The sequence below is a fragment of the Protopterus annectens genome, chromosome 2.part0 (genome assembly GCF_019279795.1).
Source record: "Protopterus annectens isolate FY-2018-M chromosome 2.part0, PAN1.0, whole genome shotgun sequence".
NCBI classification, from domain to species: Eukaryota; Metazoa; Chordata; order Ceratodontiformes; family Protopteridae; genus Protopterus; species Protopterus annectens.
The window spans coordinates 1973873878-1973896720 of record NC_056728.1 but is presented as its reverse complement, the minus strand read 5'-3'; the positions used below and the strand labels follow the sequence as shown (position 1 = coordinate 1973896720).

Sequence of the window (22843 nt, the reverse complement as noted above, 5' to 3'; positions counted from 1 at the left end):
TATCATATCCCCTTCAATCTTTATCCTGTCCCTTCGAAAAACCTTCCTGACAATCCACCCAGTCAAGGGGAAGAAGCAGCACTAGAGATAGAAAAGCTGCTAAGAAAGAGAGTCATCCAAATAGTCCCTCCGGACCAGATAGGATCCGGATTCTACTCAAGACTATTTTTTTGTGCCAAAGAAAACCGGGGACTGGAGACCAATTTTGAATCTCAGTTTATTGAACATGTTTGTGAGAGTACAAAAATTCAGGATGGTCACAATACAGTCTATCCTCCTGCATTTGGAAAAAAATGACTGGATGTGCTCGATAGATCATCAAGATGCGTACTACCACATAAAAGTGGACAGGCCATCAAGGAGATTTCTGCACTTCAGTGCGGGAGCCAGTCACTACCAGTTCAGAGTACTGCCCTTCGGACTCTCTACAGCCCCCAGTGTGTTCACAAAGTGCATGGCAGTTGTCACAGCTCACTTGTGACTTCAAGGATTCCAGGTGTTTCCATACCTAGACGACTGGCTCATTTCCACCCCCACCAGACATCTACTAGAAGAAGCCCTGGCATACTCTCTCCTCACTGCACAAAGGCTAGGCATAACCATAAACTGACAAAAATCCAATCTCACCCCATCTCAGTCAACAGAATTCATAGGGGTTATCTTGGAGACAAAGAACTGCAGAGCTACTATTCCAGAGCACCGCATTTTAAGGATAAAGCAACAACTGATTCCAATCCTTTCAAGAAAGAAATCCACGGCTCACTCGGTTCTGCAGCTGTTGGGTTCCATGGCAGCCTCCATCACCATTGTCCCCCTGGCCAGGTTTCACATGAGGCTTCTACAATGGCTACTGCTCACCCAATGGTATCCCTTTCAGCATCTTCTTTCAGCCATGATTTGAGTAACCCACAGGTGCAAACAAGATTTAAATTGGTGGATGACACACAATTTGTCACAATGGTCTCACCCCTTCTCCCCCCAAGCAACCCAAGGCCACAGTGACCACGGACGCCTTCCTGATGGGGTGGGGGGGCTATGTCAGGGACAGACAGTACAAGGCACTTGGTCTGAACTGGGGGCCGATCTGCATATAAATGTTCTAGAGCTGAGGGCAGTGCTTCTGGCATTGCAAGCATTCCATCCCCTGCTGCCATGTGGGACAATTGCAGTTCAATCAGGCAACATGACAGTGGTCCATCAAAAAGCAAGGTGGAACCAAATCTTAACCCCTTTGTCAAGAGGCCATGAGGATATGGCAATGGGTGATGGCTACCAACCATTTTCTTCTAGCAATGCACATTCCTGGGAGTTCCAACGTGATAGCAGACAGACTCAGCTGGTGCATTCTTCAGCCTCACGAGTGGCCCCTGAATCCCTTGATAGCAGCGGAGATCTTCCACCGCTGTGGCCAGCCTTGCTGCGACCTCTTTGCATCCCCAACCAACTTCAAAGGCAGCAATTACTTCGCCATGATTCCCCCTCTGGGACAGTCACCCAGGGACACTCTAGTCCACGATTGGCCCTCGGGTCTTCTTTATGCATTCCCACCCTTTCCCCTCATTCCCCAGTTTCTGAAGAAAGCCCGTCAGTTGAAGAGAAGTTGATCCTCATAGCACCATATTGGCCTCGACAGATTTGATTCCCCTTCCTTTGGCCTCACCTACTAGATCGACCATGGAATGTTAAGTTGTCTATCTCGCCTTCATTCTTGCTGGTTGAATTTGGAGCTGATCCTCAGCTCCGACTCGGCCATCTTCAAAAGCTTGAGAGCTGCATACTGGCTCGAGGCCACCCCATATCACATGATGCCTGGCGCTATATACCCAGATCTCATTTGCAGCTTCTGCTGCGAGGTCGTCTACTGGCTCAGGTCATATATTTTCATTATTTGGTCATTTTATTATAAAAATTGATAGTTTGTTAGTGTAGATTGTTTATAATAGTTAATCTTTATATATATATATATATATATATATATATATATATATATATATATATATATACTTGTAGTTTTCTTTCTTAAACTTCCCCTATCCCTTCAGAAAACTCGTTTCAGTTAGAGAGTTTTCCCCTCCCCCCTCTTTCTTTTCTAAAGTAGCCGTTTAAGTTAGAGGCTAACCTATCTTCTCTTAAAAAAAAAAAAAAATATATATATATATATATATATATATATATATATATATATATATAGTTAGTATTTACTTACTTAGTCTATTTGCTGTTGTTAGACTTTTGTATGTATCATTGGCTGTTTTTGGGTGTGGTAACTTTGTGCGTGTGTTATAGTTATTATACTCAAATTGTTATAGTTGTGTATGGTGTTTTGGTATCCCCTTCTTTAAGTATGTCCAAGGATACCAAGGTGTCCAGACTCAAGAAGTGTGATTCATGCTGTCAGAAGATGTCTCTGACAGATGGTCACACTTCTTGTGTCCATTGTCTCAGCACCGTGCACCTGCAGGACTCTTGTTCGGTTTGCCATGCCTTCAGCCCAAGAGTCCTGCACGAGCATAAAACTAAGTTAATCCTATGTGGATTACTCAAACAGGGTTCACCGGCAAAGACTCAGCCCGTGAAGGCCTCTAAGCCACCAAAATCTTTGGCTACCAGTTCGGAGCCGTCGATGGGTGAAGTTGTTCCTTCAGCCTCGGTTCAGGCCGGAACCGATTTACCTGCCTCCCAGATGGTTCTGACTCTCACTTCGGAGCCGACTGGGAGTCGAAAGAGATCTAGGTCTTCCTCCCTGGAGTTGATATGCTCGGCTCCGAGGTCTCCTCTGCTCCAATCGGAGCATCGTCATCAGTCTCACTCTTCTCAGTCCTCAAGACTATCCGATCATGATGTGGAGAGAGTAGTCAGTAGGCTGTTAAAATCGCAGGCCCTAGAAAAAATGTTGTCCAGCCCCCCTCATCAGGTGTCGGCTCCATCCATATCTGCAGTTATTCCTCCTTCGACTCCTTCCTTGATCTCAGAGCCGGAGTTCATTGGGGTTCGGGTCGTGGAACCGTCGGCAGTGATACCTTCTACTTTGGTTCCATCGTCGGCTCCGATCACTTCCTTGGTACTGTCCTTGGAAGGGTCTGGGCGCCGAGACTCCCTCATCGGCTCCGTGGGGGCAAGTGGCATCGGACCTTTGTCCGACCCCGTTCTCCCTCTCGGAGCTTTGGCACAGGTGAGCTTGGCTCCTACATCAGCTTCAGAGCCATCCCCCTCAGTGCGGAGAGGGATTCCAGTCTCTTTGGAACCGGAGCCTTCTCGGTATCCAAGCAAGGACACCTTCAAGGTCATGAGGAGCATGCTGGCTCCTGAGTCAGCCCCACGATTATCCCCACTGGCTCCTCCCACTATGGTGCCTGTGTCTGCCTCTGTCCCTCCTCCAGACCCAAGCATGGGGAAGCAATGCTCCAGGGTATCCCCTTGGGTGTATCTTCCTCTTCTGAGGCCTCCCCTGAACATTCAGAGGAGCCACCTCGTAAGAGGAAATGCAAGAGGAAGCATGTTGACTCCCCTGAGTCTGTCACATCAGATATCGACTTAGAGGATTCAGATGGGTCCCCGAGATCCCCCTCTGAAGACGTCTCCTTTACAGACATCCTTGAGATGCTTAGGCAGAGGGGGAACTGGACTTCCCTAAGCCCCTCAGAGGATGAGTTGGTATTCCTGGATGCGTTTGGATCCCGACCTTCCACCTCCTGGGTGTCTCCACCTTTCAACCCACTCATGTCCATGGTGGCTCGGAAGGCGTGGTCAGCTCCAGACACAGTGGAACCCACCTCCAGAAGGCCCGCTAAATTCATAACGGCACCACAGGATAAACAGTTTTTGACCAAAGGTGTCCCTGTTGATGCCATGGTGGTAGCGGTGGCCATGAAGAAGGAGTTGGCTGAAACTTCTTTATCTGTCCATCCTCCTAACAAGGAGTCTAGGACGATGGACAGATATGGGAAGCAGATGTTCTCTTCAGCGACCTTTTCTATGAGGTCTCTGAATTACTTGTGCCACTTTACCCACCTTCAAAGGGATCCTTAAAGAGCTTGGAGATACCCTCCAAGATCCATCAGCTGGGGGAGCCCGGGCTAAGGCAGCCTCCCAGCTGGCAACTCTTAATTCAGTGGTGAACTCCTCCATGAAGCTCATTTCTTATGCAGCCGATGGTGCGAGTAGAGCCGCAGGCACAGGTGTTGCTCTAAGGAGACATGCTTGGATGCAGCTATGTATCTTTGCAGAACCTTTCAGAGCATCTTTCACCAACACCCCCTTTGATGGTTCTTCTCTTTTTGGATCACAGGTGAAGGATACCCTTACCAGGTGTAAACAGGAAGACAAGACTCTCTCTGCCATGGGAGTCCATTTTTCCACTCCTTCCAGACCATATCCCAAGGGTCAGAAGAGCGGGAAGATGTGGTTCCAGAAATCTCAGGGAGCCTTGCCGGACACACGTGGTGTGTTCCCATGCAGGGGCAGAGGAGGGAACAATAATAGATGCCACCCTTGTGGCAGAGGGGGTGCACAAAACCAGGGCAGCAGAGAACCCACCATCCCTGAAGGTTTGCCCGACTGCTCACCTCAGGAGGCAGTCGGGGGAAAATTATCACTGTACCCAAGAGCCTGGCAAGACATAACACAACACAAGACAAATGGGTACGGTCAGTTATATCCGGAGGCTACAGAATACCCTTCGTTCGCACTCCAGTAAAGTCATACAAGTCCCTTCCAGATGTTCCACCCAATCTAAGGGATCAAGCAATACAAGAAATTTCAGAACTGCTAAGAAAAAGAGCCATCCAGCAAGTCTCAGCAGACCAGCAAGGATCCAGAATTTACTCAAGGTTCGTTTTGGTACCAAAAAAGACAGGGGACTGGAGACCCATTCTGGATCTCAGCAGACTGAACAGGTCTGTACAAAGAACCAAGTTTCTCATGGTCACGCTACAGTCCATTATGCCCTTTCTGGGTCAGGACAATTGGATGTGCTCTATAGATCTTCAAGACGTGTACTAGCACTTCAAAATGGACAGATGCTCCAGAAGATTCCTCCGCTTCCGACTGGGAGCCAGCCATTACCAGTTCAGAGCTCTGCCCTTTGGTCTCAGCACAGCCCCCCAGGTGTTCACCAAATGCATGGCAGTAGTTACCACTCACCTGAGACGGCAAGGATTCCAGGTGTTTCCATATCTAGAAGACTGCCTCCTAACTGCTACCTCCAGGCATCACCTTCTGCGAGCCAGAGACTTCACTATTGACACTTGCTCCAGACTAGGTATCTCAATAAATTTCAAAAAGTCTGCATTGTTGCCCTGTCAGTCTATCACCTTTATAGGCAGAAATTTAAATACAAAAGACATGTCAGCGAGCCTTCCACCAGACAGGGTATTAGTGAATGTTAAGTTGTCAATCTTGCCTTCATTCTTGTTGGATGGGTTCGGAGCCGAACCTCGGCTCCGACTCGGCCTATTACTAAAGCTCGAGAGCTATTTTTATTGGCTCGAGGCTATGGTATGTCCCATAATACTAGGCGTCATATACCCAGATCTTGTTTGCTGCTTCAGCTACGAGGTTGCGTCTTTTTACCGGCTCCAGGTTGTATTAATCTTTTTCTTGTATTTAGTCAGTTTTTTGGTTCTAACCTTAGCAATAGTTATTCCTAGTTCCTACCCTATAGACCCCTGTTTAGAATCCCCCCTTAGGTAGTTTTTTTCTTCAGTTTTCCCCTCACTGAATAGTTAGGCCTTTGGCTAAGCTTGTTTTATTACAGTTTTCTGTAGCAGTAAATCCCTTTGGATTTTTTTCTGTAGATTTTTTTCTTGTATGTGTGTGCCTAGAGTTAAACTGTGTTAAAAAGTGTTGGGTTTTTGTTTTTCTTGGAGAAAACACAAAAAGCCAGCACTATACCAGTATACTTAGTCTTTTATAACCAGCAAGAATGAAGGTGAGATAGACAACCTAACATAAAGAAGTTATGTACCTACTATAACGTCCCATGTTAGTTGTCTTCTTTTCGCCTTCTTTCTTGCATCCTGCCCTCCATCCCCATATCATTGTAGACCGAGAAGAGTTCTTTATGGTTTTTGTTCACTGGCTGAGTCTTCTCTGGCTATTCCTTTCTGTCTAGTAGCCTTTCTGGTGGTTTTATATATTGCAAGATAGGATCCTTTTCTTTATTATGTCTGCAGTTAGTCTTACCAAATGAGATCTGGGTATCTAGTGCCAGGCATCATGGGATATGGGGTGGCCTCGAGCCAGTATGCAGGTCTCGAGCTTTTGAAGATGGCCGAGTCAGAGCCGAGGATCGGCTCTGAACCCAACCAGCAAGAAAGAAGGCGAGAAGAAGACAACTAACATGGAACGTTATGGTAGGTGCATAACTTCTTTTTCTCCATCCAACTCCGGAGTTGATATCACATCCAGAGAACCTGATTCATCCCAATTTGAACAGCCTGAAGCTCACTGCTTGGCTACTCCAATTTCCTTGATTGCCAGGCAGAATGATCTTTCTTTACCAGTACGTGACATTCTCATCACATCTTATAAGCCTTCCACTAGAATTACTTATCTGAGCAAGTGGAAAAAATTTACCTGTTGGCTGAAAGATAAACAAGTAGATCCTTTTTCAGCACCAGTGTCGATAATACTAGACTATCTGGCTGACCTTTTCCAATCGGGTCTATCAGCCTCTACCATTAGAGTTCATTTGGCTGCAATTTCTAATTTTCATGAGGGTGTCCAAGATTCCTCTCTTATGTCCCACAAATTGTGCAAGACCTTCATAAAAGGTGTGAATCATCTGAAGCCACCCTTTAGAGAACCTATTCAACCATGGGATTTATCTTTAGTTCTACAAATTCTGACAATGCCACCTTTTGAACCATCCTCTTCTTGCGACCTCAAGCATTTGTCTTGGAAAACCTTGTTTTTGGTCACCATTACTTCTGCCAGACATATTAATGAGCTTCAAGCTTTATGTATCAAGAGTCCATACTTGATTTTTCATAGAGATAGAGTGTCTCTGAGAACAAATCCATCTTTTCTGCCAAAAGTGATCTCTGAAATGTCCATTAATCAGACCATTGAATTGCCAGATCTGAAGTAGTTACTTCATTTGCTCTGCAACCAGTGGGTATCGGATCCGACCTTGGATCCAAGCCGGCAGCTTTGCTAGCTAAAAGATCCAAGCTCCTGGCTCCTCCCCTTCACCCATAATCCCCTGCTACATGCTCCCTTTCCTCAGATCAAGTTTGCCGCGGCTGAAACAAGCTTCTGGTGAAGAGCTCCTTAGGCTTGGGTGAGATCTTTTCAGTGAATCTTTGTCAAAAATTAGAAAAAAACGTTTAATTTTTGTTAGTGTGTGAGTGGTTTAGCTCCTATTCATTGAGTGATAGCCTTAGTTTTATTTTTTTGTGGTAATTTTTAGATGTGAGAGTGTTCAATCTCGCCGTTTGTTCTTACACATGGGTGTCGGAGCCGATCCTCGGCTCCGAGTCGGCCGCTTAGCAAAGCTCTGCATCTAGGAGAAGCTCGAGACCAACCTACCTCCCACAATTCCCTCTGCCTCTACCTCAGATCTAGTTTGCTGCTGCAACCGATCACATCATTTTTGAAGAGCTCTGACCAACTTGGGAAGTTAAGCTAATTCTTTACTTTTTTCTTGTAAAATCTTCTGATCCTTGAGATCATATATTTTAGTGTGTGTTGGTCTGGTCATCCTTTGGCTACTCTTTTATATATATATATATATATATATATATATATATATATATATATATATATAGTTTATATATATAGTTTAGTTTACCTTAGGGCCTACCCCACCTACTTACTGGACTAGGAAATTGATACTTGCAATTTTTATTGCTGTGTCTGTGGACTTACTACCAATTTTGACAGTGTTATTTGATATTGTACAGTGTTTTTCTTACAAATATGTCTGAAAAAGCTAAGTCGGGATTTAAGAGGTGTCAGTGTGGGTAAAAGATGTCTGTCACCGACAACCATAACTCCTTTGTCTACTGTCTTGGCCCTCTCCATCTACAAGAAAACTGTTCTATCTGTCATTCTTTTAGTGGAAGGGTCATGACAGATAGACGCAGGAAGCTTATGGATAGAGATCTTTTGAAGCCTGCCTTCCAAGAGGCGCTTGACAAGTCAGACCAGGCTTCTAAGTCCTCGAAGGAGTCGAAGACATCGGAGCCCATGTCATCGGCTCTGAGTTCTTCGTTTAAGGTTCATTCACCGGTTCCACAGACTTCGGGGCCAAGTGTCGAACTTCTTACTGTCACCGAGCCTCGAGTCTTGGAACCGGTGACGGAGCTTCCACCTCCTGCTCTATTGAGATTGGCACCGTCCTCTGTTCCTTCGACCTGCTCTTCCAGGCCCCTCTCCAACACCGACGTAGATCGTGTGGTGCAGAAGTTAATGGAGAACACGGCCCTGTCCAAGCTCATTTCAGTCTCCTCTCAGTTGGTGTCGAGACTCGAAGGCCTTCCTTTATCTCCATCTGATCCTCCTCCGAGGCCTACTCAGCTTTCAGAGCCGGGAGATGTTGATCTGATGATAGTGGAGCCCTTGGTGCTGGAACCATCCCTTCCTCGGTCGGCACCGTTGACCTCGACTCCGTCGGAACCGTTAGCGAACTCACGGAGCTGATGATCTATCCTTGGCTCCGGGACCGAGAGTCGAACCGATGTTTCGGTGCCGACTCTCCCCCTCGGTGCTTCGGCACGGATCACTTCGGCTCCGTCCTCGGGGTCAATGCCCTTGGCCTCCGTGTCGGAGATACTTCCGCGTTCTTCGGAACTGGGGGATTCCTCGGCTCGGGGTCCAGGGGCCTTCGACCTCATGAGGAAGGTATTGTCTTCTCAGACAACCACGTCAGCAGAAGCAACTTCTCCCTCCTGAAAGGGTCCGTTGTCTACTTCTGCACCCACGACTACACATAAGCGTAGAGCACCGGTGTCTCAGCCACTCCCAGAGGGAGCCCTTTCTTCCTCGGAGGCCTCATCGGATGCCCCTACCGATGACGTTCCGAGGAAAAAATTGTGCAAGAGGAGGCACTTAGATTCTCCACAAGAATCTTTAACATCGGACACTGACTTAGATGAGTCAGAAGGGTCCCCAAAATCACCCTCGGAGGATGTCTCCTTTGCTGACATCCTGGAGATCCTGAAGCAGAGAGGTGATTGGCAGGCCCTACCCCCTTCTGAGGATGAGTCAGTTCTGCTGAAGGCATTTGGTGCTCGCCCTTCCTCCTCCTGGGTCACTCCGCCCTTCGACGAGTTAATGGAGTTAATTGCTCGAAGGGTGTGGGAGGCACCTGACACAGTGGAGCCAGTTCCCAGGAAACCCAACAAATATATAACTGCCCCTCAGGACAAGTCATACCTTACTAAGGGAGTTCCAGTGGACGCTATGGTGGTGGCCGCAGCCACTAAAAAGGAGATGTCCGAAGCTTCCTCGTCTGTCCATCCCCCTAACAGAGACTCTAGGACCATGGACAGATATGGGAAGCGCATTTTCAGTTCAGCGACTTTTTCCATGTGATCGCTGAGCTACTTGACACACTTCACACGATTACAGAGGGATCTAGTCAAAGAGTTGGGAGATACCCTCCAGGGTAATACAGATGCTGCTGTCTCAGATAAGGTGACAGCACAGCTAAATACCCTTACGTCTATTGTGAACTCGTCCATGAGGCTCATCTCGTATGCGGCCGAAGGGTCGAGTAGGGCTGCAGCTTTAGCGATTGCTCTTCGTAGACAATCCTGGATGCGGCTGTGCTCCTTTGCGGAAGCCTTCAAGTCTTCCTTTACTAACGCCCCCTTTGATGGTGCCACCCTTTTTGGCCCCAAAGTAAAGGAGACCCTAACCCGGTGTGAGCAGGAGGGAAAGACTCTGTCTGCTGTCGGAGTCCGTTTTTCCACCCCATCCAGACCGTACCCCAAAGGGCAACGAGGTGGAAAGATGTGGTTTCGTAAACCCCAGGGTTCTTTCCCAGGCTCACAGGGTGATGCCCCCCCCAGAGGCAGAGGAGGGGGCAGAAATGGAAGAAGCTGCCCTGGTGGCAGAGGGGGTCCGCAGAACCAAGGTGACAGGGATACCATCCCTGGGAAGCCTTTTCAGCACTCCTGAGAGGAGGCCCGACTGTCCTGCTCTGGAGGCAGTCGGGGGTCGCTTGGCTTCATACCCTCAGGCCTGGCAAAACCTTACTTCAGACAATTGGGTAAAAAGCATCATTACCAGAGGTTACAAAATTCCCTTTTTATTCCCCCCATTACCACAAAAAAGATTCCCAGATGTACCACCCCATCTGCGAGAACCTGCAGCTATAGAAATCTCAAAGCTGCTAGAAAAAAAGAGTCATCCAGCCAGTCCCGGCGGGCCAAAGAGGACCCAGAACTTACTCAAGGTTCTTTTTAGTTCCAAAAAAGACAGGGGACTGGAGGCCAATTCTGGACCTAAGCACTCTCAATACATTTGTGAAGAAAGAAAAGTTCCGGATGGTCACGCTTCAATCGATCCTTCCATTTTTACAGAAGGACGACTGGATGTGCTCAATAGATCTCAGGGACGCCTACTACCACATCAAAATGGCCAGAGTGTCCAGAGATCACCTGCGCTTCCGGCTGGGAGCCAGCCACTTTCAGTTTCAGGCCCTGCCCTTTGGTCTAACCTCAGCCCCCAGGGTTTTCACCAAATGCATGGCAGTGGTAGCGTCTCACTTGAGACGCCTAGGATTCCGGGTGTTTCCATATCTGGATGACTGGCTCCTTTCTGCCACCACCGAGCGTCAACTGATAAAGGCCAGGGACTACACAATCAGCCTTTGTGTTCAGCTAGGGATTTCGATAAATTTCGAAAAATCTGCGTTACAGCCCTCGCAGCATATTTCATTTATAGGGGCAGATCTAGATACCTGTTCTTTGCTACTAAAACTCCCCTCCACAAGAATAGCTTCCCTGCAACAACACATATCTCTCCTGCTATTGCCCAAAAAGTCCCCAGCCAATCTAGTCCTGAAAGTCTTAGGGCTCATGTCAGCTTCTCTCATTGCAGTTCCCATGGGGAGGCTACACATGAGAGTTCTCCAATGGCTGCTGTTCGCACAGTGGTCGTTCCAGCAGTTACCGCTGACACACGAGATTCACATTACGAATACCTGCAAAGTGCACCTGTCTTGGTGGTTACAAAATCACAACTTCATCAGAGGCCGACCGTTTGTGTTACCCAAACCAACAGCCACAGTGACCACGGACGCTTCCCTGATAGGGTGGGGGGGTATCTTTCAGGGACAAACAGTCCAAGGCGAATGGTCCAGCTTAGAGTACAACCTGCACATAAATGGTCTAGAGATGAGGGCGGTGTTTCTAGCATTGCAACACTTCTCCCCCCTTCTACCTCTAGGGACTATTGCAGTACAGATGGACAATATGTCCGTAGTCTGGTACATAAACAAACAGGGAGGAACCAAGTCTTACCAGTTGTGCAGAGAGGCCATGAGAATTTGGCAATGGGCAGAGTCCACGGGTCACTTTCTAATAGCAACGCAGATCCCGGGGTTATCCAACGTCATAGCGGACAGGTTGAGCAGAGCCATCCTGTTACCTCACGAGTGGTCCCTCAATCAGAAAATAGCGGAAAGGATTTTCCGCAAATGGGGCCAGCCTTGCTGCGATCTGTTTGCATCTCCAATGAACACCATATGCAGAAGCTACTTTGCCCTTCTACCCCCTCCAGGGGATGTCCCCAGGGATACTCTGATTCATGATTGGCCCCCGGGTCTCCTATACGCGTTCCCTCCTATACCACTGATCCCGAAATTTCTTCAGAAAGCCAAAGACCAGGAGAGGACTATAATTCTCATTGCCCCATTCTGGCCTCGACAGATTTGGTTCCCCTTTCTTCAAGCCCATCAAATACAGGAGCCCTGGATTCTGGACCCAGTGCCAGATCTGCTGACTCATTCATCAGGAACTCCTCACCCGTCGCTTCTATCCCTCAAGTTAGCAGCCTGGCTGCTCCGCTTCCCTACTTAGCCAGGTCTGATCTCCTTTCTCCGGCGGTTCAGAACATTCTGGTCACCTCTCATAAGGCTTCCACTACTAAGATCTATTCTAGTAAGTGGAAACGTTATATCTACTGGGCGACTGCACAGCATTTGGATCCTTTAGTAGCCCCCCTAAACAAGATTTTGGAATTCCTGTCCATTCTGTTTCACCAAGGAGCATCTACTGCTACTTTAAAGGTTCAGTTGGCCGCTATTTCCAACTTTCACATAGGAGAAAACGGAGTTCCTATTATGGTTCATAGGCTTTGTAAGGCCTTCATGAAAGGGTCTTTTCATCTCAGACCAACAGTTAGGTCACCTACAGCTCCTTGGAATCTAAATCTACTTTTGTCCCAGTTGATTTTACCACCCTTTGAACCAGCTTCTTCCTGTTCCTTAAAGTTCTTGTCCTGGAAAACTCTTTTCCTAGTAGCTATCACTTCAGCCAGGTGAGTTTCAGAACTCCAGGCACTTTCCATCAAACAGCCGTATTTAATTTTTCACCCTGACAGGGTATCATTGCGCACCAACCCTTCCTTTCTACCTAAGGTCTGTTCGGTTAACAACATTAATCAATCCATTGAGCTCCCTACATTTTTCAAAAACCACTCCAACAAGCTGGAATATATGTTACACAAATTGGATGTTCATAGACAACTCAGATTCTACCTGGATAGAACTAAGGACCATAGGAAAGCGGACCAACTCTTTATATCCTTTGCGGACAATAAAAAGGGCATGGCAGTGACGAAGCGCACACTTTCTAAATGGCTAACTGATTGTATAACCTTCGTGTATTCTGCTTCAAACCAGGTTTTGTCCACCAAACCAAAAGGTCATTCTACTAGGTCAGTTGCCACATCTCTGGCTCATGCGGCTCGTCTACCATTGGACACTATTTGTGCAGCCGCCACTTGGTCTAAACCGCATACATTCATCACTCATTATCAGGTTGATAAGACTTCCAGGGATAGAGAATCTTTTGGTTCCACTGTGCTCAGGAACGTTCTTCCTTGAGTCACTCAGGGTAAGGAGCTAGGGACGCTACCCATGTGTAAGAACAAACGGCGAGATTGAACACTCTCACATAAAGAAGTTATGTCCTTACCATAACATTCCATGTGGAGTGTTCATCTTGCCTTTGTTCTTACATCCCCACCCTCCCACCCTCAGGTCTGGAAGAACATACGGATTAGAAGTCTGGTCTGTTTGTCTCCCACTAGTGGTCTCTCTGTTGATTCTACTGGCTTGAGCTAGTTTCCACTCCTTATGTATACTTATGTATTCCTTTATTATTGATTACCTTTGTTATTGCTGGATCTGGTATTGTTTGCAAACTAGATCTGAGGTAGAGGCAGAGGGAATTGTGGGAGGTAGGTTGGTCTCGAGCTTCTCCTAGATGCAGAGCTTTGCTAAGCGGCCGACTTGGAGCCGAGGATTGGCTCCGACACCCATGTGTAAGAACAAAGGCGAGATGAACACTCCACATGGAACGTTATGGTAAGGACATAACTTCTTTTTTTTATACGTTGTTTTTGTCCCTCCCCTTAGTGTGTGGGTGTGTTAGTGTGATGGCTGAAGGGCCCAAAGCCATCTTTTCTAAGTGCACTGAGTGTGTCTATAAGCTTTCCCCGGCTTATGGCCACACTCAGTGCATTTTGTGTCTGGGGGTGGCCCACTTATCCACTAGCTGCCAGATATGTGCAGCATTTAACCACTGGGCCATCAGAGATAGGAAGAACAAGTTGATCCTGGTGGGCTTGTTACTGCAGGACACTTCTTCTTCCTCTCCCTCTAAGGCACAGAATGCTACTGCAGCCCCCGTGCCTTTAAGTCCCCCAACTCTGCCTGGGACTCAACCTCCCTCTGCTGCTCAGAGTTCAGGGGACTCTTCTGCCTCTTCGAGAGAGAAGAGGCATAAGGAGAAGGATATGGACAAACATAAAAGTCATAAGAGGTGGGCTGAGGCTCATCCCTCAGCCCCGCCATCTAAAGTTACTAGTCCCTCTACGAGGGCCTCCGGATCCTCTCCCTTTCAGCTCTGTTCACCTCATTTTTCACCAGAGCCTGAGGAGTAGTACAGGTCCCCCTCAAGGTCATCAAGGCAGCCCTCCCAGCCCGCCTTGACGACATCTTCTAGGTCTACAAGAAGCCTGACAGACGCGGACATGGATCGGATGATGCGCCGATTTCTGCAGACTCTGATGCAGATGGGGGTGCTCCTGCCTTCCCCCCTCCGGGGAGGGGAGTGCAGTCCCCCTTTTTGCCCCAATCACTCCTTCTCCAACCCATTTTCGGGTTTTGGAGTCATCGGATCTGGGCCCTTTCAGACCCGGGGATTTGTCGGCGCCGATAGTTCCAGTAGCTTCGACGCCGACTGTACCCTCGAGCGTGTCGGATCCTAGCTCTCAGGGCTGAGAGCCGAGCATCGGATCTGTAGGGGTTGGTGTGTCTTCGACGCCCTTCAGGTCGGAGCACACTTCCCTCTCAGATCCGACCACTTCAGCTCCGACACCGATCCCTGCTTCGGAGTTGAGGAGACTGCTTTTGGAGCCTGGGGAAAGCGGCTCACCTTCGGCTTTTGAGGTAGTGGAGAGGGTTTTGTCGAGGCCTTCCAGATCCCCGGTCTGGGCGTCAGATCCTTCCACTCCCCCTATGCATTTGGGTCTATCCTCCATCATCCGACCACTGGGACAGCCTGCTCAAACCCTCCAGTTAATTCCCTTAGAGGAACAGGACCCCGTAGGTGAGCCCTCCTCAGATAGTCCCACCGAGGAGGATCCTTGCAAATGGAAGTGTAAAAGGAGGCACCTGGACTCCCCTGAGTCCCTCACAACAGACACGGATTTGGATGAAGGGGAAGGATCCCCAAGGTCACCCCCTGAGGATGTCTCCTTTGGAGACATCATGGAACTGTTGTGAATTAGAGGGGGGTGGTCTGCCCAAAAACTGTCCTCGGACGAGTCCGTGTTTCTGGAGGCGTTTGAGGCAGGCCTGTCTACCTCCTGCGTGTCCCCCCCCGGCTGACCCCCTGGTAGACTTAATTACTACCAGGGCGTGGAAGGAGCCCGACACCGTGGAGCCCATTCCAAGACAGCCAGACAAAATTCTTAGCCCTCCCTCCGATAGGCAGGCTTGGTCTAAGGGTTCACCTGTGGATGCCATGTTGGTGGCGGCTGCCACGAAGAAGGAACTTGCACAGGAGAGTTCCTCGGTCAACCCTCTGGATAAGGAATCTTGGGCGTTGGACTGCATTGGGAAGTGGATGTTTGCCTAAGCCTCCTTCTCTGTAAAGGCGCTGAACTATATGGCACACATTATCAGGCTACAGCAAGACCTAATAAAGGAATCCGCTGCAGCTCCCCCGGAGTCCATGACGGTTGAGGATAAGAAGACTTTCTCGACTCGTATGGCCACTCTGAAGTCTATCTTGAACACGTCTATGTGGCTACTCTTCCATGCTACGGAGGGAGCTGCTAGAGCTAGCGGAGCGGGGGTCGTCTTGCAGCGTCACGCCTGGCTCCACCTTTGCGATTTCGCAGAACCCTTTAAGGCATCCTTCGCAAATGCGCCCTTTGATGGTTCTTCGCTCTTTGGCAAGACCATACAGGAGACGCTGGTCCAAAGCGAAAAGGACGGGAAGATGCTGTCTGCCATCGGAGTCCGCTTCTCTAATCCCCAACGATCCTTTTCGAGGAATCAGAGAGGACAAAAGAAGATGTTGTTCCCGGAAGTCTCAGCAGTCCCATCCAGCTTCAGACCTCCTCATCCTTCAGAGGCAGAGGAGGACAAGTTGGACGCAGAGGGGGGCCATGTAACTTCTGGTCTAGAGAACCATTCTCGGACAGGCCCACGCAACAGCCCTGAGGGCTTACCTGACTGTCCCTCTCTGGAGGCAGTCGGGGGGCATTTGTCGGAGCACCTACTAAATTGGCAGTCCATCACAATGGATCAATGGGTGCTCCGAATCATATCCAGAGGTTATTACATTCCCTTCCTAAATCTTCCCCACCCCATTAAACGCCTCCCCGATGTCCCAACCGATCAAAGGGAGGTGGCAGCTTCAGAGATTTTGAAGCTGCTAGAAAAAAGAGCCATCCAGCGCGTCCCCCCAGACCAGTTCGGATTGGGCTATTATTCCAGGTTCTTTTTGGTGCCCAAAAAGACGGGAGACTTACGACCAATTCTAGATCTCTCTTCCCTGAACCTGTTCATTCCCAAAGAGAAATTCCGGATGGTCACTCTTCAATCAATTTTCCTCCTCCTTCGGAATGACTGGATGTTGTCCATAGACCTCAAAGATGCGTACTACCACATTTTGATGGGCAAACGATCCAGGAGGTTTCTCCGCTTCCGGCTGGGAGCCAGTCATTATCAATTCAGGGTTCTTCCGTTCGGCCTCACCTCAGCCCCCAGGGTGTTCATCAAGGTCATGGCAGTGGTTGCAGCCCACCTGAGACCCCAGGCCATTCAGGTCTTTCCATACCTGGGCAACTGGCTCCTCACCGCCTCCAACAGGCATCAACTGTGTGTTGCCAGGGATTATGCTCTAACTCTTGCCCAGAGTTTGGGCATTTCGGTAAACCTTCAAAACTCCTTTCTTCATCCTGTGCAGGTTCTGGAATTTATAGGGGCCAAATTGGACACTCGCCTCTCTCGGGCCCTACTAACTTTGGACAGGGTGAACAGTTTGTCATGTCAGGTTGTAGCCCTCCTTCAGAACCCGGCTCCATCGGCAGAGTTAGTCCCAAGAGCACTAGGCTCTATGGCGGCGGCAATCAGTCTTTGTCTCCACGCGCGTCTACGAATGAGGATTCTGCAATGGACCCTTCAAGTCCAGTGGTCTCTGTTGCTACATGCACTGAACACCCCTATTCCCCTGAGCAGGGCTTGTAGGGACTCCCTCCTCTGGTGGCTTAGCTTACGGGAGCTGCGAGAAGGGAGACCCTTCATGATGCCTCCGCCCCAAGCTAAGTTGACCACGGAGTCCATGCCCACTCGACCCGATCCATAGCCACATCATCAGCCTTCTGGTCCAGGGTTCCTCTGGGCAACATATGTTCAGCAGCTACTTGGTCCTCTTCCCATACATTCATTTCTCATTATAAATTGGATATGATATCCAGGAGTAGGGCTTCCTTTGGCTCCGTGGTGCTTCGGAATATCCTTCCTTGAGGGCCTCCCAAGGTTTTAGGTAGCCAGGGACTCTGTCCCACAGGTTGCAGAGCAAATGAAGTAACTACTTCAGATAAAGAAGTTATGTACTCACCATAACGTTCCATCTGAGTAGGTACTTCATTTGTCTGCAACCGACCCCCCACCCTCCATGCCCCCTAACCATTATCGTGGTTCCTGATCATGATTGAGATTGTTTCATGTGTTTAGGCATTATTTGGTCCTCTGTCGACAGTCTTACTTGTTAGATTAAGCAAACTCGATCCAAGAAAAGGGAGCATGTAGCAGGGGATTATGGGTGAAGGGGAGGAGCCAGGAGCTCAGATTTTTTAGCTAGTAAAGCTGCCGGCTCGGATCTGAGGTCGGATCCGATACCCACAGGTTGCAGACAAATGAAGTACCTACTCAGATGGAATGTTATGGTGAGTACATAACTTCTTTTTTTCTTTCCCAATCATTCAAACAGAGGAGAGTATTGCCTACATACCCTAGATATCCACAGGCAAATCCATTTTTACCTAAACAGGACTAGGTCCTTTCGTAAATCTGACCAGTTATTTTTGGCCTTTTCTGGACCTAGATTAGGATCTGCTGTATCTAAGCTCACATTAGCTAGATGGTTGAAGGACCATGTGACCTTCATTTATACACAACGTAATATCTCGTTGCCTCGTTGCCTACTACCATGAAAGCTCATTCAACAAGGATAGTAGCAACTTCTGCTGCCTTCCATGCCAGAGCTTCTTTACATGACATCTGTGCAGCTGCAACTTGGGCTCCGCCTCATACCATCATCAATCATTACAAATTGGATTTGGCCTCCAGGGGAAGAGCATCTTTCGGTTCTATGGTGCTCAGGAATGTCCTTCCATGAGAGCTTCCCAGGAATAGAGGTAGCTGAGGACTCTGTCCCATATGTAAGGAATGAACGAGGATTAACAATATCAGATAAAGAAGTTATGTCTTACCATAACATTCCATCTGTAGTGTTGATCCTTGTTCAGTCATTACGACCGTCCCTCCTTCCCCCTCCTGTGGTTTCTAGTGGATCTCACCATCTGGTTCTCTTAGGTTATTTGACCAGAGGTAGCCTCCACCTTCTTTGACTTGCAAACTCAGTCTGAGGTAACAGGGAGAGGGGGATTGTGGGTTAGAGTTTAGCTCGAGAGTTTGAAGCTGACGCGAGCTTGGAAAATTGCAGGCTCGGTTCCAAGGTCGGAACCGATACCCCAATGCGTAATGACTGAATGAGGATCAACAATACAGATGGAACGTTATGGTAAGACATAACTTCTTTTTCTAGTGGCCATTACTTCAGCTAGATGAATTTCAGAACTTCAAGCATTGTCTTCAAAACCTCCCTACTTGATTTTTCTTAAGGATAGAGTTACATCACGAACCAGTGCATCTTTACTTCCCAAGGTGGTGTCAGAATACACTATCAATCAGTCCATTAATTTGTCAGTATTCTTTCTTAAATTTTCAAACAGGGGTAAATATATGTGGCATTTATGTTTGTTCACAAACAATTATGTTTTTATTTACACAGAACAAAAGAAATCAGTAAGACAGATCAGTTGTTTCATTTGCAGATTTAAAATTGGGTAAGCCATTTTCAAAGTAGCTTTAGCCAGATGACTGAATGATTGTATTTCTTTTATCTATAATGATCTGGGTCTAACTTGAGACTAAACCAGTAAGAGCCCATTCAGCTAGGTCTGTGGCAACTTCTTCAGTGCTACCATGAATGACATATGTGCAGCTGCAACCTGGGCAAATCCTCATACCTTTATCACTCATTGCAAATTAGATCTGGTCTCAAGACGTAGAATAGATTTTGGCTCAACTTTGCTCAGGAACATTGTTCCTTAGTGTCCACCCAGGGTTTTAGTTAGCTGGGGACTCTGTCCTAACAGTTGAGGATAGAATAAAAATTGACAACATCAGATAAAGAAGTTATGTACTCACCATAACGTTCCATCTGTGTTGTCCATTTTTATTCTTCCTCAACTTCCCACCTATCAGCCCCTATCCCTTATTTCTACAGTCTTCTGGAAGAATGAGATATTGTAAGGACACCACTGTCCTTTAAGAGTTCCCCTCTGTAGGACATGTACAGATTTATGTCTCCTTATACATGCACATTGGCAGATACCACTTCAGGTAAAGTCAGCAAACAAGATCTGGGGTATATTAGGGGTTGGTGCATTATAAGCTCGAGAGCTTTTTGGTTATCATGAGCTTTAGTGATGGCCGAATTGAACCAAAGGTTCAGATCCAAACACAACAGTTGAGGAAGAATGAAAATAGACAACACAAATGGAACATTATGGTGAGTAAATAACGTCTTTATTCTTTCATCCTTAGTCTGTCCAATTAGATATCACTCTCACTTTCCTCTAACCAAATTACCTTTTTTTCCTGGAGGGATGCGGTAGAACAGCTTGAAGCCATTCTCCTCCTCACTTACACACACATCTTTTTCTAGCTTCATCATGTTGCTAGTGTGCCCTTTAGTTCCTTATTGAATAAACAGCAAACTCGATCTGAAGGTAGTATCAGGACAAGGCAAGTGTGAGAGTTGTTTGAAGGAGATTGAGTTTAGTGTGACGGCAAGATCGGGTCTGACAAGTAGTTCGTACCCCAATAGTTGACTCTGTCAGACTAAGGATGAAATGTATACAGCATTATGGTTAATACTTAATTTCTTCTTTTGGTCACATGGTTTGTGTGGTTTGGATCTACGGCAAACCATGAAATGGACAGATTGTTTAAAGTCATATGATTGAAACAATATGATCAAACTATCAGTCCATAAAAAAAGAAATCCAAATGAAAACAGCACCAATATGCAACAAAAAAATGCTTTTGCAGGGGGGTAAGCCCCTTTGCACCTCCTGCCAGTTATTTATACCAACTTCGAGATCACACTACAGTAGGGAAAAAGAGCAATTTTCCTGATTCCTACTGTAATGTGATCTCAGTCAAAATGGTTCGATGAACTGAATTTTCAATCATATGGCTTTGATCATATGACTTTTGGCAATCTGTCCATTCCATCATTGGACAGGAAGCCATGTGATTTGAGTGCTCTGGCTCCCCTCATGCTTAATCTGCCACTGCTTGACAAAGTACTCCTGTCTCCTTGTAAAATAAATAAAATGAATATTTGAAGAGCAAAATAAAGAAGCAAATCCCAATGCAAATATCAGTTATGATAGTATAGATCAAAAACATCACCTTGTAGAGACTGATGTGTTGGGGCCTGACAAAAGTTTAACAACATTTTTAATAATCCATATTTGTTAACTGCCTTCTTTTGGGTTTAGTATGCTTACAGCATATTCCATTAGATACATTATATTATTTGAAAAGTTATACATATAATTGTAAGTGATGTAAAAATGTATATATGTAATTAATGGCAGTTGGATAGACTTAATCTGGTAGTTTGCTGTGCAATATCCTGTACACTGAGATTAATTTAAATGGCTGACCATAAATGTGTGGTTACATAATTAAAGTGGCATACTCTAACATCTCTGTATTCTGAAATCTAGAATACCTCTGAATGATAGGATCATACCTCTCAAGTGTACCTCATTACGAGGAACGTACCTCATTTGGGGTCTTAAAAAGTTCACGTTCCTCGAAGTTCCTCAAAGTGCCACATTGAAAGACTCTGGCACACATTCAGTGTTAGGAATTTTTTTAAGTGAAATCCATTGTAAATAGATATGAATCATATTAATTCATTAAAAGATCTTTATAAGTAAAACCAGCATATGTTATCCATCCTATGACCTTCCTAGTTGAAGTTGTTAGTAAGCCATTAGTATGTGTTCCACATTTTGCCCATTTGTTCCACATTATGAGGACTAGTGTTCCTCATTTTGGATATGGAAGGTTGAGAGCTATGGATAGGATTCTAAGAATTTCTCTGCTTCATAAAGCAGTATACTACAAGCACATATATCTTATGTTTTTGAGAAATTAATTTCTAAACTTCACTCATTCATTCATTTTAGCATTTTGATAAAACATTTTTTTTAAAGCTGGAAAAGAGAGCCTATCACTTCAAAGAAAAGCATGTGTTCTGCAGGCTTACTGGAATCATAGCTTGACTTGCTTTTATTTGTGACACTGAAGGTTATTCTACAGGCATTAAAAAAACATACAGTTTAGAAAACAAATTTCACTGAAAACATCTGGAAAAATAATATTGTACCATTTAAATTAGTAAGTTAAACAAAATGATACTGTCTGTATTCTCCATTTTTTATACCTCGCCTTATATTGCTTTGTATTATGCAGAATAATATTATTTTTATTGTAAGAGTTTATTTCTTTGAGTATGAATCATATGATGTCATCATTATTTTGAAGTGTTTAGTATGATTGGTGATTTACTGAACTCATAAAATGCTTTACTGAAATACTGTAGGAGGCATATCCATGGAGAATATGTGTTTGTTGTAAGTACTAAAATAAAACTAATAATGATGAGCTAATGAATCTTTTTTGTAAGTTCACAGCAATTGTTTTTATCTTTTTAGTGATGTTATTAGTGATAACTGCACTGTGTTTATACCAAGTGAGGATGAGGGCTTGACAGCAAAAAAACTTGACACTAGGGTAAGCTTTCTGTACAATATTTTAGTCTTTACATGATTATTGCAAACTGCTTTCAGTATCTGTGTTACAAAGTCATTCTCATCAGCGTACTTTTATGTATGCTGTAAACATTTATAGAGTTCAACAACTAAAGAAGTAATGGAATGTAATGATCCAATGTTGTTTTTTTCCAGTTCAACCTTTGGGTTATTGATCCAACTGGATCCGAGTTCAGTGCTTTTCAAAAGCTCAGATCAAGAGCTGTGACTCATCCTCCTGCCCATAATTTCCTTCGTTCCCCAAAATACCTCAGATCTTATTTCCCGCTTGATCCAGCAGGATGTCAAATTCGAGGGCTCTGATGACTAGTCTAATGGTAAGTGTTTCTTGATCTTTATATATATATATATATATATATATATATATATATATATATATATATATATATATATATATATATATTTCAGTTACCCAAACATTAACTGGGAGAACTACTCAAGTACTAACTCCCTTGCCCAACTTAGTCTAGAATTTATAAACTCAAACGCCCTGGTTCAACTGGTCAACACTCCCACCAGAGGTGACAGCATATTGGACCTGGTCATCACCAACATGGGCAACAAGTGTTCCACCCCCTCGTTGGTTAGCTCTGACCATAAACAAATCACCTTGGCTATCGATATTCCACCCCCACCCCTGAACAAGAAAACTACCATGAAAAACTTTTCAAAAGCAAACTTCACGTTAATTAAGACCAAGGTGGAAAGTTTCAAAGCCCCTATGCTGAAGGATAAGACTGTCCAAGCTGCAAAATTCTTTACTAATGCATTCTGCGGGCAGCTACAAGAATGCATGGATCATGCCATCCCAAGCAAAACCAAGACTCACTCCTCCAAGAAAAGAAAACCAGTCTGGTGGACACCTGCCATAAACAAGCTATACAATAGAAGGAGGAAACTAGTACAGAAAAGAGTAAAATCCCAAGAAGGGAAGACATCCCTGATCAGTATCAGC

At 46.1% G+C, this 22843-nt stretch overlaps 1 protein-coding gene across 1 annotated transcript in view; it reads left to right on the top strand.

Annotated features, from left to right (window-relative positions):
* LOC122792907 (disintegrin and metalloproteinase domain-containing protein 9-like) overlaps positions 1 to 21886 on the top strand; it is a 1461818-nt gene extending 1439932 nt beyond the window's left edge. Inside the window, exon 4 of the mRNA XM_044060464.1 lies at positions 21772 to 21886. Coding sequence (XP_043916399.1) covers positions 21772 to 21886 — 115 coding nt within the window. The remainder of the gene's footprint in view (positions 1 to 21771) is intronic.
* Positions 21887 to 22843: the final 957 nt, after the last annotated feature.